Below are 16,282 nucleotides of genomic sequence, written 5' to 3' on the forward strand. Positions count from 1 at the left end.
CTGATAAGCTGTGATTTCAGGCAATAGACAACCATGTACATGATGTATGTAACCTGTCAGACACACCAAACGTTCTACATGAATGAGGATGGGCCTTACACCAGGATTCTCCATGACTATTACATGTATATAGACCTGTTCTACCTGAACTGAGGGTGAGGCTTGATGCTGGGGATTCCCCTGTCTATGACTTTACATATATATAAACCTGTTCTACCTGAACTGAGGGTGAGGCTTGATGCTGGGGAGTCCCCTGTCTATGACTTTACATGTATATAAACCTGTTCTACCTGAACTGAGGGTGAGGCTTGATGCTGGGGATTCCCCTGTCTATGACTTTACATATATATAAACCTGTTCTACCTGAACTGAGGGTGAGGCTTGATGCTGGGGATTCCCCTGTCTATGACTTTACATATATATAAACCTGTTCTACCTGAACTGAGGGTGAGGCTTGATGCTGGGGATTTCCCCGTCGATGACCCCTCTCTCATTGATGGACAACACTCCATTTGGCTCCAGTAAGGCATTCAGTCGATCTAACACAGAGGCACTGAAATCCAGAAAAGCACAAAAAAAGCTTTAATCAATATACCCCTGTGAATGTTTTCTATGTAGAATTTCAAGGTACATGTATAAAGTTTAACATGCTATTTTATCTAACTGTGAAATAGATTCCATGCTATCTGTCCATGGTGAATAGTCATCAAAACTTTCGGCATTCGATTTCTCTTTTTTTTTTTATACTCGGAACACCTCCAGTGTAATTTAATTTACATTATATTAAAAGTCCAATAACTCTAATTTGTTTATCATCATGAGAATCAAAATTGCCGAAAAATAAAGAATTATCATTAAAATACATACTGTGGTTTCATCAATATTCGTTGAATAACTATTTTCTTGGATTTTGTTGTGAAGTTGAATCACGAAATTATATGTTCATTGAAGTGCAATTTCTATTAACATTTTGTATTACGTATCTTTGAAATTGTGATTTTCACTTTATCCAATGGCATGGAAATTGATACCCTTGAATATTAATGAAACCACAATATTTACTAACAATTGGACAATAGCAAATCTATTGTCCCCCTCAACAGCAACTATTTCCCTCGCCTCGTGAAATAGTTACCGACGATAAACTTGCTATTGTCCTCATAGACAGTAAATAGGTATACAATATAACATTACAACATCACAACATCATAATCATGTGAATAATTAATAATGTCCTGTGCCAATCCTCTGTATAATACTGGATGTGACAAGTTGGTTTAAAATGCAACAACATACTGATAGAGATTAACAGAAAATGTCGTTGATTGTGAATGTTAAAAAATAATAATAAGTCAAATACTGTCAAAGAGAATATTCCTCAACAGACTCTGCCTCCTTACTTGCAGAAGTTGACATTGTCAATCATCAGCCACTCCCCATTCTGTAGAGCCTGGACCAACAAGCTGTCAATCCATTCAAAAGTCCCCGCCCCTTGCCCCGCCTTCCATTCCTCCAGACCAATCAGAGCCTTGGATCTCCTCTGCTGTAGTCTGTCAAAGGCCTCCCCTAGTTGTGCTGACTTGGGTTGAATGACATGAAATGTTTTCTCCAGGGCATCTACCTTCTCCTGGAACCGGACAGCTTCCTCTGTAGAAGTCAGATGTTTACCTACAATAGTCATAACATTGTTCAAAACATTAGAAAACCAGAAGGCAGGTCCAAAAAAAAAGTAAATCAGACTTGTACTCTTTGAAAAGATTACTAGGAAATCATTAAGTGTTACAACTGCTGCCAGTCAGACAGTTCAAATCACTCTTTAAACCCCCCCCTTTTTAACGATACAAATCCAATCATATAAATTTCACCCACTTCTCATTTAACCCACTATTCTACAGACCACACTCCCTTCATTAGCAGCCTACCTGTGTACTTTCCCTCCAGCTGTTTATACTCCCCCCAAACCCGGGCAAGCCTCTGGGTCTCCCCTTTCCTCTCCTCCCACTTCTGACTCTGTGACCTCTCACCAGTCTGGTCACATGGGTTACCAAGGAGACCATTCAATACAGAGGTCATGACCTCATTCATTTCCAGAGCATATTCCTCCACATGTCTTTTTTTGTCTGCCTAAAAGTCAGAAAAAATCAAGGTCATGTTTCTTTATCAGTGACAGCTTCATTTCATGTACAAGAAAGTAAGAAGAAAACCATGGTTACCTGTTCGAAACCTCCCAGCAGTTCGGTGGTATCCATGGCGCTGTTTGTCGCTAGGACATGGAGTTTGTTTCCGGTTAACTGTGACAGAATCTGCACTATGGTAGACTTTCCACTGGACTGACCTCCAACCTTATTGATGACAAGAATTATATGTATAAAACAGATCAATAAAAGGTAGTCATCAATCCATCAAGCATCGCTTTAAATTTCTCTACTGATCAGGCTTAGAGATTATAAAACTTTATATAATTATATCCTTCCTAATGTACATCATGCTCCCAATTTTAAACTAAAATAAATACTCAAAAGTCATGCATGAATAAGTATGTAACAGGAACACCGGATATGAGTTATGGTTTTTTAACATCCCTGACTTGTGTTAGAAAAAGGGGCTCTGTTTTACAAAATAACTTATGACATTCAACCAAATTCATAATAAATGTTCATTATTCATCACCTACCAATTGTTTCAACTTTATATCAGGTCCAGTATAAAACATACTAAGTCTGACAAGAATTGAAACTGTATGTACTAAACAGTTCATGTATTGAATTCATCCACTGATCGAGGGTCATTCTACGAGACTGTATAGATAAGTTTGTTGTGAGTTAATACTTACGATGATGCTCATCCAGGCCTGCTCAACAACCTTCATCACCGACTCCAGCGGCTCCAGAGAGTGGTGTAGGAGGTACAGTGGCTTCCTGCCCCCACCCCTGGGGCCAGGGGTCTGGAGGTCGGCCCGGGGGAGGCGGGAGTGACCCACATGTAGGTGGGAGTCAGTGAGGACCACCTCTCTGGTGGAGGTATACGCGGGCCGATCAGGGGAGAAAACTCTATCGTACAAGTCCAGGACCTGAATCAGAGGGTAATCAACTGTAACAATTCACTGTAATAACAGGCCTCTCTGATGGCTGCAGGTTTATGCAATTTTAAGCAAAAAAAATAAATTTTAAACTTTCATGTTTAATTTTTGTTCTTCGTATATGACTATATATGAATAATCAATTAGTTATCCAACGGTGAATGATATGCATATATATTTGCATTTCCATTGTTCTTTCCCACTGTAAGCCCATAAGGAGGAGCTGCAATTATATCTCTATAATCGCAATTGCTCTGTCAGTATACTATGACGTCATAAAGGTGTAACGTTATATATACTTTTCCATAACGTTATAGATTTAAACCACTATATGATACATCATGTGTTTTTCTCCAACTCCATTAAAATTGACGTATTTACATGTAATATTAAAACATGTTTTTGATAACATTTTAAAGGAATTACTGTTATAACATATCATTGATTCTGTTAACAAATCTATGTGAATTAAAAAGATACATTACAGTCTGAATGTTTACTTTTGATGTAATAGCTAAATGTCGAGGTCTAGGCTAATACAGGGTATTTGCGAGTGGTAAAATGCAAATATAAGTAATAAACAACGATTATTTAGTGAACATGGCATTATGAAAAGCAACTGATCTGCTGGCATATTTTCCATGATGCGCTAGCGCGCATCATGGAATATGCCAACAGAGCAATTGCTATTCATAACGCCATGTTCACTAAATAACGTTGTTTATTTCTTAAATAATATGAATAAAACAAGAGGCCCATGGGCCACATCGCTCACCTGAGGAACAATAGGTATGATAAAGTCAGCTTAATGGAGTCATAATAAAAACAATCTGGACAATGTACAATAATACATGTAGATCCTGTATAAATAAAATCTATTTTTCCCCCTTGGAACTGGGATAGCCCCGATTGCTGCCAATATTTACAAGAGCAGACTTTAATTACCGCTCCTGCACATATATAGGGACTCAACGTTACGCAGGCAGGGATGTCCGCACACCTACGCAACTCAACAAGTATAACGCAAGCAGGGAGTGCCGCACACTTGCGCTAGAAAGACCAGAACACCAGCAGAGATGACCAATTACTAGTGCTCCGCCACATCCACCACAAGCAAGTATGACCGCACACTTGTATTAATGCGATACATGAAGATTAGATAGAGCAGGGGTGTCCACACACTCAATCTATCTGTAACTCTTCAAGTTTAACCCCAAACAGTCACACATTGTAATGCAAGAGACACTGTCCCTATATATGTGCCAGCCTAAAATAATTCATAGTATCTAAAAATTGGAAATCAAAAATAAACTAATTTATCCGGCCTAACCCAAAACTACTTATGCAGAACAACTTATATACATTGAATATTTATTATTGTATAAAAATAATCATCACAATAATTGGTTAACAGTGGATGCATTAATTAAAATAATCAAGAATCAATAAATCAAGGGCAATAACTCAATACAGTAATACAAAAAGATTTTAATGAAAAAAATAGCTGTCTGCGTCAATTTTATAGTCATATCACATGTTGAGTATTGCAGTTTTCAAAAAGATCCTTTTCAATTGTTTATATATGGGATATTTAGCTGCATCAAACTCTGAACCTTCTTGTGAGGCCGAAGAATTGTCCTGGAGCCAAAGTCTTAACAATTATAAAGAATCATCTTGCTGATCCGTTTCTAAGAAGAAGATTTTTAAAGATTTGCTCTATATATATAACTTTGAATCTACACTGCCTGAGGATGCTTCCACAAAAGTTTCAGCTTTCCTGGCTGAATAGTTTCTGAGAAGAAGATTTTTAAAGATTTACTCTATATTTTCCTATGTAAAATTTTAACACCCCCCCCCCCCCCCCAATGTGGCCACACCCTACCCCCAGGGATCATGATTCACAACTTTGAATCTACACTACCTGAGGATGCTTCCACACAAGTTTCAGCTTTCCTGGCTGATTAGTTTTTGAGAAGATGATTTTTAAAGATTTACTCTATATTTTCCTATGTAAAACTTCAACCCCCATTGTGGCCCCATCCTACACCCAGGGGTCATGATTTTCACAACTTTGAATCTACACTACCTGAGGATGTTTCCACACAAGTTTCAGCTTTCCTGGCTGTTAAGTTTCTGAGAAGAAGATTTTTAAAGATTTACTCTATATATACCTATGTAAAACTTCGACCCCCCATTGTGGCCCAACCCTACCCCCAGGGGTCATGAATTTCACAACTTTGAATCTACACTACCTGAGGATGCTTCCACACAAGTTTCAGCTTTCCTGGCTGTTTAGTTTCTGAGAAGAAGATTTTTAAAGATTTACTCTATATATTCCTATGTAAAACTTCAACCCCCATTGTGGCCCCACCCTACCCCCGGGGGTCATGAATTTCACAACTTTGAATCTACACTACCTGAGGATGCTTCCACACAAGTTTCAGCTTTCCTGGCTGTTTAGGTTCTGAGAAGAAGATTTTTAAAGATTTACTCTATATATTCCTATGTAAAACTTCGACCCCCCATTGTGGCCCCACCCTACCCCCGGGGGTCATGAATTTCACAACTTTGACTCTACACTACCAGAGGATGCTTCCACACAAATTTCAGCTTTCCTGGCTTTTTGGTTCTTGAGAAGAAGATTTTTGAAAATTTCTCGAAATTTTTCATTAATTTCTAATTATCTCCCCTTGAAAACGGGTGTGGCCCTTAATTTTCACAACTTTGAATCCCCTTTGCCTAAGGATGATTTGTGCCAAGTTTGGTTGAAATTGGCCAAGTAGTTCTTGAGAAGATGTTGAAAATGTGAAAAGTTTACGGACAGACGGACGGACAGACGGACGACAGACAAAATGTGATCAGAATAGCTCACTTGAGCTTTCAGCTCAGGTGAGCTAAAAAGGTTATTTTGTGATATTTGACAATATCATAAATGAAGGAGGTTTGGTCAGGGTGGCTATTTATAGTAATTGTTATCCCCTGTTAGTATTTCTACACATACATTGTATACCAATGGTTTGTGTGGGTGTGTGGGAGTGTGGCTTTAGTGTGTGTGTGGGTGGGTGTGGGGGTGGATTTTGTGTGTGTGTGTGTGGGGGGGGGGATGTGGGGTGAATTTTATAGTTACCCTCTGTTTGTCCTCCAGTGTCCTCATTCTGTCCATGTACAGCAGACCCACAAACTGACCAGGGTCAAGGTCACCTGTCACCTGTAACAAACCACAGGTAAACATCCCTGATTAATCATGTAGGATTTTGTCCTTTCCAGGTGCTTTTCATCATTTCATTGTAACATCAAGTCATCACAATTTTAACTTCTGCATGAGCTTTATTTTATTATCTTAGTGTACCACTTTTCCTACCCTAAACGATGACACTATTGATCAGTGAGCAGTAGCTGACACAAGATTGCCCTTGACCTCCTGTTGGTCAGTGAGCAGTAGTTGATGACCTTTGACCTACCTTTTGTTCACTGAGCAGTAGTTCACACCACCTGAACAGGTCGCGGAGGTTGAACTCCCAGGGTCCCCCTCTCTGGCACCACCGCCCCTCCATTGTTTCCTGCTCCATCTAAAGACAACATATAACTGTTCATTGGATGTGTATCAATTTATCCAAACATCTGTGATACATCACAAGTGCACATTGGTATAAATTCTAATTCTACAGACAATCAATGCTGCTGTGGCATTTTGTTTTGTAAGGAGACAGGGTAGGTAACAAATTATTAAAATCATCAGATTTTCCTTTTAATCAATTTTCAGAAGATATGTTAAGTATTAAGTATAAGTAAAAACCCCAAAAATTTTAGGTTAAACATTTGCTATATCTTTATATAGAGCTCTTCTGTTTTGGGAGATTTATATAGTCTAAAGCTGGCCACAACCATCCAGCCCTCTAAAAAAACTTGATACTGTGGTTTCATTAATATTCAAGGGTATCAATTTTCGTGGATAAAGGGAAAATCACAGTTTTAAGGATACGTAAAATCGTGGCCAATGACCCTATTAATACAAAATGTTAATAGAAATTGCATTTCAATGAACATTTAATTTCATGGATCAACTTAACAACGAAATCCACGAAAATTGGTATTCAACGAATATTGATGAAACCACAGTATTGATTTCTTCATTGATAAAGTTCATCAGATAGGACATGGTGGTATCAAATCTAAAAGATGTGTCCTGATATTAAACTGCAAAGCTTTTTTTCTCCCATAAAAATCGAAGGTAATGTACAAGTGTACCTTTATGTTAAATGTGACCATTTTTGACAAAGTGTCTGATGGTAACTGTGGAAACATCCTCTGAGCTATAAATAGCAGATCATTGAAGGTCAAGGGTTCTATGTAAACCTTAAAAAAAAAAACATAATTTGTTAAAATGATTCATTTTCACAAATAACAATTGAATAATTCAAAAACATTAATTTGCAAACTCAAGTGCTAATAATGCATTAATTTTCTAAATGATGTAAAAAACTTTCACCACTACATAACTAAAAATATGTCCCACTTTTAATGATAAAAATTACCTAGACAGTTTGGATAAATACTTAACCTGAATGAGTCAGTTGTGGACAAGTTACCTGAGTGAATCGGTTGAGGACAAGTTACCTGAGTGAATCGGTTAAGGACAAGTTACCTGAGTGAATCGGTTGAGGACAAGTTACCTGAGTGAATTGGATGAAGACAAATTACCTGGGTGAATCAGTTGAGGACAAGTTACCTGAGTGAATCGGTTGAGGACAAGTTACCTGAGTGAATCGGTTGAGGAAGGACCGTGGCAGGCCTTTACGCCCGCCCCCCTGGTTTAGCGGGTTCTGACAGGCGAACAGTCGCGTCTTCTGGTGCTGGATGTGGAACGTCTTGGCTAGCTCTGGTATAAACACCTCGGCTCTGTGGTCCAGACAGGCGTTTAGTCCCTCCAACACCGACTGAGAGGCCAGGTTCAACTAATTACACAAAAGAAGTCTTTAGTCATGAAAAAATCATAATTTTCATACTACTGTAAAGTGTATTATCTCAGTAGTTCAAAGGAACTTTCATACATGTAATAATTTTTCTCTCTTCATTTCCAAAAAAAACAACATATAATTTTTTATTTTATAAAATTATTGTTTTAATTGTTGTAGCAGACAGATTCTGAAGTATTTTTAGTGCATGCTACAGCTTCATCAATGATAAACCCCACCAGTCCATACCTCATCCAGCACGACCCAATGACCCAATTTAAGAGCCCTCAGAAGTGGTCCATCTCTCCAGGCAAACCGGCCCCCCTCCTCCCCCTCCACTGGTAGGTCCGCTCCGAACAGATCTGTCACATCCTGTCACAAAGAACATGCTGTGTTAAGTCATCAAAATAAGGAACTTGGACATCACCACATTAAGCTGAATGCAGCATTAAGCTTTTTTAATGAAATATCAACTACCATACTCGTTTTTGCTTAGTCTCTGTTTGTACAAATTAATGCTAAGTACATGTACAGTAGTATCCTCCATTTAATTTTACTTACAGTCTGTTCAGACAAGTTGATGCGAACTAGTTCTCTCCCCGCTGCTTTAGCGATGGCGGCCACCAAACTGGTCTTCCCGACCCCCGGTGATCCCTCCAACAAAAGTGGGCGTGGTAGTTGAAGCCCCCGAAGGAGCCTCTGGGCATTGACACAGGTAGTGGGAGCCTGCAGGGAGTAGTTATTGTCCACACTGCTCTCCAGATCACCTGTACAATGACATCACTCAATCAGGAAAAACACATTGTCTGATTCAAAAGAGCATGTTTAACTTCAGTATTGACTAAGGATTGTTATCTACTTCAACAGAATAAGTTGACGACCATGCTAATAACAACCATGTTAAACCACATTAAGGTACTTACAATTCCTGTAAACTAAACAATCTCTCACCTCCAATGTCATACTGACAGAGGAACATACTGGAATATTTTTGCCCATTTCGTTTCATTTCTGACTTATTCTGTCCTTTAATGGTAAAATTATTTTACAAGGACACTGGATCTAGAGGAGCAAGGAGCAAACTCACTCACTGCACACATTGTATCCTATTGTATTCGTTCTGTTTTATAAGACAAACACATTTTGAAAGGTTTAAATTCTCAAAAACTGTGCACTAAACAGATATTTTTATAACTGATATTTTCACAAAATCCTGTATCCATAACTTCAACAACTAACATAATAGAATAAATCAATGTAACTATGAAGCAGAGTTAGAATGACCTTGTTACTTCAAGACCACATTAGATAATCACCTCTCCCTATACTGTATGGCCAGATACAGAAAGCTTCAGGGGTCAGCTTGACCACCCCTTCTAGGGCCCCACTGCTCTTATCCAATAGGCCGAGAGATTCCAAGTCATGTGACTGATGAGTCATCTGGTTGATGAGATGAAGGAGGTGCTGAAGAGCGGCAGATCTAAGGGTCGCGACCTCTGTGTCACGTCCCCTACTGGTAGTCCCTGGAAACACAAGAGGAGACCGGGCATTATTATTCCTTGTCAGAAAGTCAAACAATGCAAACATGACAGAACAACAATCGTCAGTGCTTGTGGTTTACAGTCAATGCACTGAGTACATAGAGATACAATTTGAGCCAGTCTTCACCAACATGGTAACATGCTACAGAGTCATCATAAGAAAACTACATTTCATAGACGAGAGTTATTGCCAACATTATTTTCTGCTGGTACCTATTGACAAAAAGACAAAAAATCAATTTGTTGTTAGTGTTTGGGTGTTAGATGATGATTAAGGTAATGTCAGCTTAACACTTTACAATAATCATTATCAATCATTAACCACTTAGTACATAACAAGATATCTGTGAGCCAATGCTCACTAGTGTTACAAAATAAGCAACATTGACATTTAACAGGAAGTCAACATAAACTTTGTTCAAAAATGAATTCCACCATATGGCATGTCTAAGCAAAAGAATGTGTTGAAATTTCAAGCATCTGCGATTGATAGTTGCTGAGAAATATTTCTCAATGACAAAAATTTGTTACGGACAGACACACAGACAGATGGACACACAAGGGTAAAACAGTATAACCCCTCTTCTTTGGAGCGGCGGTATAATGAATGTATGTTGAGTGGTGTAATTCAGTGAGTAAGAGTTACCTGCTCCTAGACCATCCAGGAACACCAGACACGCTCCGTGGATCAGGGCTACAGCTGGCTCTAACTGGTTGTACCCGGGCTGGGTTTCCATGGCATCCGCATCGATCTTGATGGAGCAAGTGTTGATGAAGTTAACCCAGGACAAGATGTCTCTGATACTGACCACACACCTACAATCAGAGATCTCACCACATAACACAGACTGTCACCACATAACACAAACCGTCACCACATAACACAAACCGTCACCACATAACACAAACCGTCACCACATAACACAAACCGTCACCACGCCATTTCTTTGGAGAATATATCCCCTTTTTACTGACATGCAATTCGTAAACATTTATATACAGAAGAAGAGATTAGTTAGACTTGAACTTGTTAGTATAGTCATGAGAACATTTATCTAACCTCTCATCAAAACCGTGTTTTTGTTCTGTGATACAAACTTAACTTTTCAAGTCAATGAAATTTTCTGTTACACAATAAAATACATTAAGTTTGTAAATTACTTAATTAAATAACTAGAACTACCGTAAAGTATTGTGTATAATACGCACTTGTTTATAATACACACCCATCAAAAGTTGATAAAAAAAATGGCGAAAAAACAGCAGGTCCTATGTATAATACGCACCCAAAAAATGGCGAAATCAACGGCCGCCATTTTCCCCAAAACTATCGACGTTTCATGATTATTTTAATAATCAATGCACAATTTCTGTAAATTTGTGATCAGAACATGGCTTAAACGATATTAGACTCAAAGTTCGTACAATTTTGATTTACATGGACGGTATCAAATATCATTTGACACTTCGTAAAGAAGAGTTTCTTATACAACAGAGAGAAGCTGAAGATCATCATACGTAGAGAACAACGGCAATCGAGCTTAGTGCTTAAAAGTAACTAGAAAACTGACCAGTCAGGAAGGGCCCCGCTATGACAATTAATATAGAGAAGTGAAAAAAACTTTGAATTCCATCCTCTTTATATTAACAATGATGAAAAATAAATGCCTGGCAGAAGATGTAAAGAACTGGAATATATAGGATCTCGTGATTTGTAGTTGGATATGATTTTCATCCAACAATTAAAGTGTTTTTTTCTTGAGCCTTAGTGAGGGAATAAAACACACAAGTTGGATAAAAATCATATTATACTACAAATCATATGAGATTCTATTTATCCCATGTTTTATACACCGCAATCAATGTTTATACTGTTTATAAAATCTACATTATTTTACTTCATTATGCCTAGGCAAATCCCATTGTAAAGTCACAACTGTGGGATATCAAAAAAATATCCAATGAGTCATATCCACGGGATAAAGTGGGTTAACATGGGATGAAATAGAATTTGTTAAAAAAAAAAAGAATTGATACCAATGCAATGATACCTAGGCTTTGCCTCTATTCAATAAATTATTATAAATCATTGTGTACGGTATTTTAACCAAAATAAAATATGAATATTATATTTTAAATCCATATTTCAAAGAATGTACACAATACTACACATCATTCAAAACTGACCTTAACTTCAAAACAAAGTTCATTTGCAGACACAGGCAGTGCAGTAATTAATCTCAATGTGACAGATAGAGATAAAGCTTAGGATTTTCTTCCTGTGGAAGGTTAATTAATCCCCAAGGACAAATATTGCACAGCCTTCCATGTATACAATGGTAACATTCTCAGCAGTTATCTCTCTTTGCCCATTCATTCTCAGCAGTTATCTCTCTTTGCCCATTCTTCTTATGCATAGTGAGGAATCTACCCCACCACCCCAGCTCCAAACCAGAAGACATACAGAACCAAACTTAGCATCAAAATATGTATTTCTGCCTACTGAACTACCATACCAAATTTGAACTTGATTGGGCAACCATAAAAAAAGTTATTAGAAAAAAACAGGAAATTTGTGGACGGAAGAGTGACAGACGGACGGACAGAAGGACGGACGGACAGAGTGATTACTATAGGGCACCCGCAAATCCTTGCGGGGCCCTAATAATGTTTGCAGATATAAACCAAAACAACATCAAAAGAAATGATTTAATTAATTAATTATAGTCAAACTCTTTGATTGTTGTTAAATGAAATAGACATTGGTATGTCGTATATCGTCACTATCAAGTCGTACAAATGATCGATGTATTTTTAACAGAGTCTATGTAAAGCAATAAATAAATGCTTAACTGCATAACTGGACACAAAGTAATCAGAATAATTGCTAATCTCCATGCACTTGAAAACACCCTGTGAAGTCCGACACAAGACAGGTGCATGCTTCTGACACCGGAAATTGTTAAACAAACATTGACAACGCACCGAGTCAACAGGTGGCTGCTTATGTAATGGCGAAAACACTAGCGATATTTTAACTTGCTTGATGCAAGAAATAGTGTTGAGAGAGGATAAATATTTCAATACATGGAAAAAAAACTAAGAATAAGGTATTTCTGATGCAGTAAATCTAGTATACACTCATACAACTTGTGTAACACATGATATCAGCAGTCACTACTCCCATGGTATCAAGAATCACGGCTTGAAAAAATGGGGTAAAATTTTAGACCTATGTACAATAAGCACCCCCACTTTGATCAAATTTTGGCTGAAGAAACAAGATATCTGTGAGCCAATGCTCACTAGTGATACCCCCGCTCTGATGTGAATATGCAAAATAAGCAAAGTCGACATTTAACAGAAAGCTGGCATCCGATTGGTAAAGAAATATATCCCACAATATGACATGCTTAAACAAATAGTGTGTTAAAATTTCAAGCATCAGCGATAAATAGCTGCTGAGAAATCTTTGAGGAAAATTTGTTTGAAAATTTTGGCTAAAATAAACAAAGTACTCATTTAACAGGAAGATGGTACAAAAATATATCCCACGATATGGCATGCCTTAAAAAATACTGTGTTAAAATTTAAAGCATCTCCGATAAATAGCTGCTGAGAAATCTTTGACGAAAATTTGTTTGAAAATTTTGGCAAAAAATAAACAAAGTCATTATTTAACAGGAAGTTGACGTCTGATTGATACAAAAATATATCCCACAATATGGCATGCCAAAACAAATAGTGTGTTAAAATTTCAAGCATCTGCGATAAAAAGCTGCTGAGAAATCTTTGACGAAAATTTGTTTGAAAATTTTGGTTAAAAAATAAGCAAAGTCGTCATTTAACAATAAGTTGACGTCCGATTGGTACAAAAATATATCCCACGATATGGCATGCCTTAACAAACACTGTGTTAAAATTTCAAGCAACTGCAATAAATAGTTGCTGAGAAATCTTTGACGAAAATTTGTTTGAAAATTTGGTTAAAAAATAAGCAAAGTTGTCATTTAACAGGAAGTTGACGTCCGATTGATACAAAAATATATCACACGATATGGCATGCCTAAACAAATAGTGTGTTAAAATTTCAAGCATCTGCGATAAATAGTTGCTGAGAATTCTTTGACGGAAATTTGTTTGAAAATTTTGGCAAAAAATAAACAAAGTCGTCATTTAACAGGAAGTTGACGTCTGATTGGTACAAAAATATATCCCACGATATGGCATGCCTATAAAAATACTGTGTAAAAATTTCAAGCATCTGCGATGAACAGTTGCTGAGAATTCTTTGACGAAAATTTGTTTGAAAATTTTGGTTAAAAAATAAGCAAAGTCGTCATTTAACAATAAGTTGACGTCCGATTGGTACAAAAATATATCCCACGATATGGCATGCCTTAACAAACACTGTGTTAAAATTTCAAGCAACTGCAATAAATAGTTGCTGAGAAATCTTTGACGAAAATTTGTTTGAAAATTTGGTTAAAAAATAAGCAAAGTTGTCATTTAACAGGAAGTTGACGTCCGATTGATACAAAAATATATCACACGATATGGCATGCCTAAACAACTAGTGTGTTAAAATTTCAAGCATCTGCGATAAAAAGCTGCTGAGAAATCTTTGACGAAAATTTGTTTGAAAATTTTGGTTAAAAAATAAGCAAAGTCGTCATTTAACAATAAGTTGACGTCCGATTGGTACAAAAATATATCCCACAATATGGCATGCCTTAACAAACACTGTGTTAAAATTTCAAGCAACTGCAATAAATAGTTGCTGAGAAATCTTTGACGAAAATTTGTTTGAAAATTTGGTTAAAAAATAAGCAAAGTTGTCATTTAACAGGAAGTTGACGTCCGATTGATACAAAAATATATCACACGATATGGCATGCCTAAACAACTAGTGTGTTAAAATTTCAAGCATCTGCGATAAATAGTTGCTGAGAATTCTTTGACGAAAATTTGTTTGAAAATTTTGGCAAAAAATAAACAAAGTCGTCATTTAACAGGAAGTTGACGTCTGATTGGTACAAAAATATATCCCACGATATGGCATGCCTATACAAATACTGTGTAAAAATTTCAAGCATCTGCGATGAACAGTTGCTGAGAATTCTTTGACGGAAATTTGTTTGAAAATTTTGGCAAAAAATAAACAAAGTCGTCATTTAACAGGAAGTTGACGTCTGATTGGTACAAAAATATATCCCACGATATGGCATGCCTATACAAATACTGTGTAAAAATTTCAAGCATCTGCGATGAACAGTTGCTGAGAAATCTTTGACGAAAATTTGTTTGAAAATTTTGGCAAAAAATAAACAAAGTCGTCATTTAACAGGAAGTTGACGTCCGATTGGTACAAAAATATATCCCACGATATGGCATGCCTTAACAAACACTGTGTTAAAATTTCAAGCATCTGCGATAAATAGTTGCTGAGATAAATGCGACAGAAATTTTTGTTACGGACGGACAGACAGACGGACGGACAGACAGACGGACGGACGGACGGACAGACAGACACACAAGGGTAAAACAGTATACCCCCTCTCTTTCGGAGCGGGGGTATAAAAAGTGTGTGTTATACACATGTCTTTACGGTTCATTGCATCTTAACAAATAATAATACTGTATATAATAGTCTAGTTCCCACCTCCTGCCCAGTTCATTGTTGGTGAACCAGTCCACAAAGTCCATGATGACCCGGCCCACTCCGCTAGTCCCATCCTGCTGGTTACCAAGGTGAATGCCCGGCGACAGATTGTGTTCAATGATGTGTATCAGGTCGTCACGCTCACTGGTCGAGGGACACCAGATCTCAGTGAAGCGGTTCCTAAGGGCAGGCGAGAGCTGTGAGGGTTGGGAAAGAATTCTTTTGAATCAGATGTACTTTGATTACAGGTTGTAATATAATATAGAGTGCATAAGATGACAATGCAATAGATTCAATGAAATTCATTTGTAATTACTTAAGAAATAAACAACGTTATTTAGTGAACATGGCGTTATGAATAGCAATTGCTCTGTTGGCATATTCCATGATGCGCGCTAGCGCATCATGGAAAATATGCCAGCAGAGCAGTTGCTATTCATAACGCCATGTTCACTAAATAATCGTTGTTTATTACTTATATTTGCCTTTTACCACTCGCAAATACCCTGTATTAGCCTAGACTTGACATTTAGCTATTACATCAAAAGTAAACATTCAGACTGTAATGTATCTTTTTAATTCACATAGATTTGTTAACAGAATCAATGATATGTTATAACAGTAATTCCTTTAAAATGTTATCAAAAACATGTTTTAATATTACATGTAAATACGTCAATTTTAATGGGGTTGGAGAAAAACACATGATGTATCGTATAGTGGTTTAAATCTATAACGTCATGGAAAAGTATATTATAACGTTACACCTTTATGACGTCATAGTATACTGACAGAGCAATTGCGATTATAGAGAAATAATTGCAGCTCCTCCGTATGGGCTTACAGTCGGAAAGAACAATGGAAATGCAAATATATGCATTTAATTTACATCTGTTGGTTGCATTGCAAAATGTATTATACATGTAACAGTCTTTTGACATAAAAATAAAATTTGATATGAATTGTCAACAAACCTGCCTTTCAGATTTTTTGCCGTTAAACAACCGATTACAGATCAGTGTGGGTCTATTTTATGAAATTATCT

The 16,282-nt window shown here is 37.2% G+C and overlaps 2 protein-coding genes across 2 annotated transcripts in view; one reads left to right on the forward strand and one right to left on the reverse strand.

The window, feature by feature from the left end:
* Positions 1–16,282, forward strand: part of LOC117680609 (E3 ubiquitin-protein ligase TRIM71) — a 235,721-nt gene that overhangs the window by 148,819 nt on the left and 70,620 nt on the right. The gene's annotated exons all lie outside the window — the stretch shown is intronic.
* Positions 1–16,282, reverse strand: part of LOC105332697 (midasin) — a 102,956-nt gene that overhangs the window by 46,954 nt on the left and 39,720 nt on the right. The window contains exons 30-43 of the mRNA XM_066072569.1: positions 15,238–15,434; positions 10,222–10,391; positions 9,351–9,557; positions 8,596–8,801; positions 8,284–8,406; positions 7,837–8,034; positions 7,328–7,435; positions 6,541–6,648; positions 6,207–6,287; positions 2,834–3,070; positions 2,214–2,342; positions 1,923–2,124; positions 1,401–1,668; positions 437–553 (exon numbers count right to left, since the gene is read on the reverse strand). Of these exons, the coding sequence (XP_065928641.1) occupies positions 437–553; positions 1,401–1,668; positions 1,923–2,124; positions 2,214–2,342; positions 2,834–3,070; positions 6,207–6,287; positions 6,541–6,648; positions 7,328–7,435; positions 7,837–8,034; positions 8,284–8,406; positions 8,596–8,801; positions 9,351–9,557; positions 10,222–10,391; positions 15,238–15,434 (2,351 nt within the window). The remainder of the gene's footprint in view (positions 1–436; positions 554–1,400; positions 1,669–1,922; positions 2,125–2,213; positions 2,343–2,833; positions 3,071–6,206; positions 6,288–6,540; positions 6,649–7,327; positions 7,436–7,836; positions 8,035–8,283; positions 8,407–8,595; positions 8,802–9,350; positions 9,558–10,221; positions 10,392–15,237; positions 15,435–16,282) is intronic.

Source organism: Magallana gigas, chromosome 9, assembly GCF_963853765.1.
Source record: "Magallana gigas chromosome 9, xbMagGiga1.1, whole genome shotgun sequence".
Lineage (NCBI taxonomy): Eukaryota > Metazoa > Mollusca > Bivalvia > Ostreida > Ostreidae > Magallana > Magallana gigas.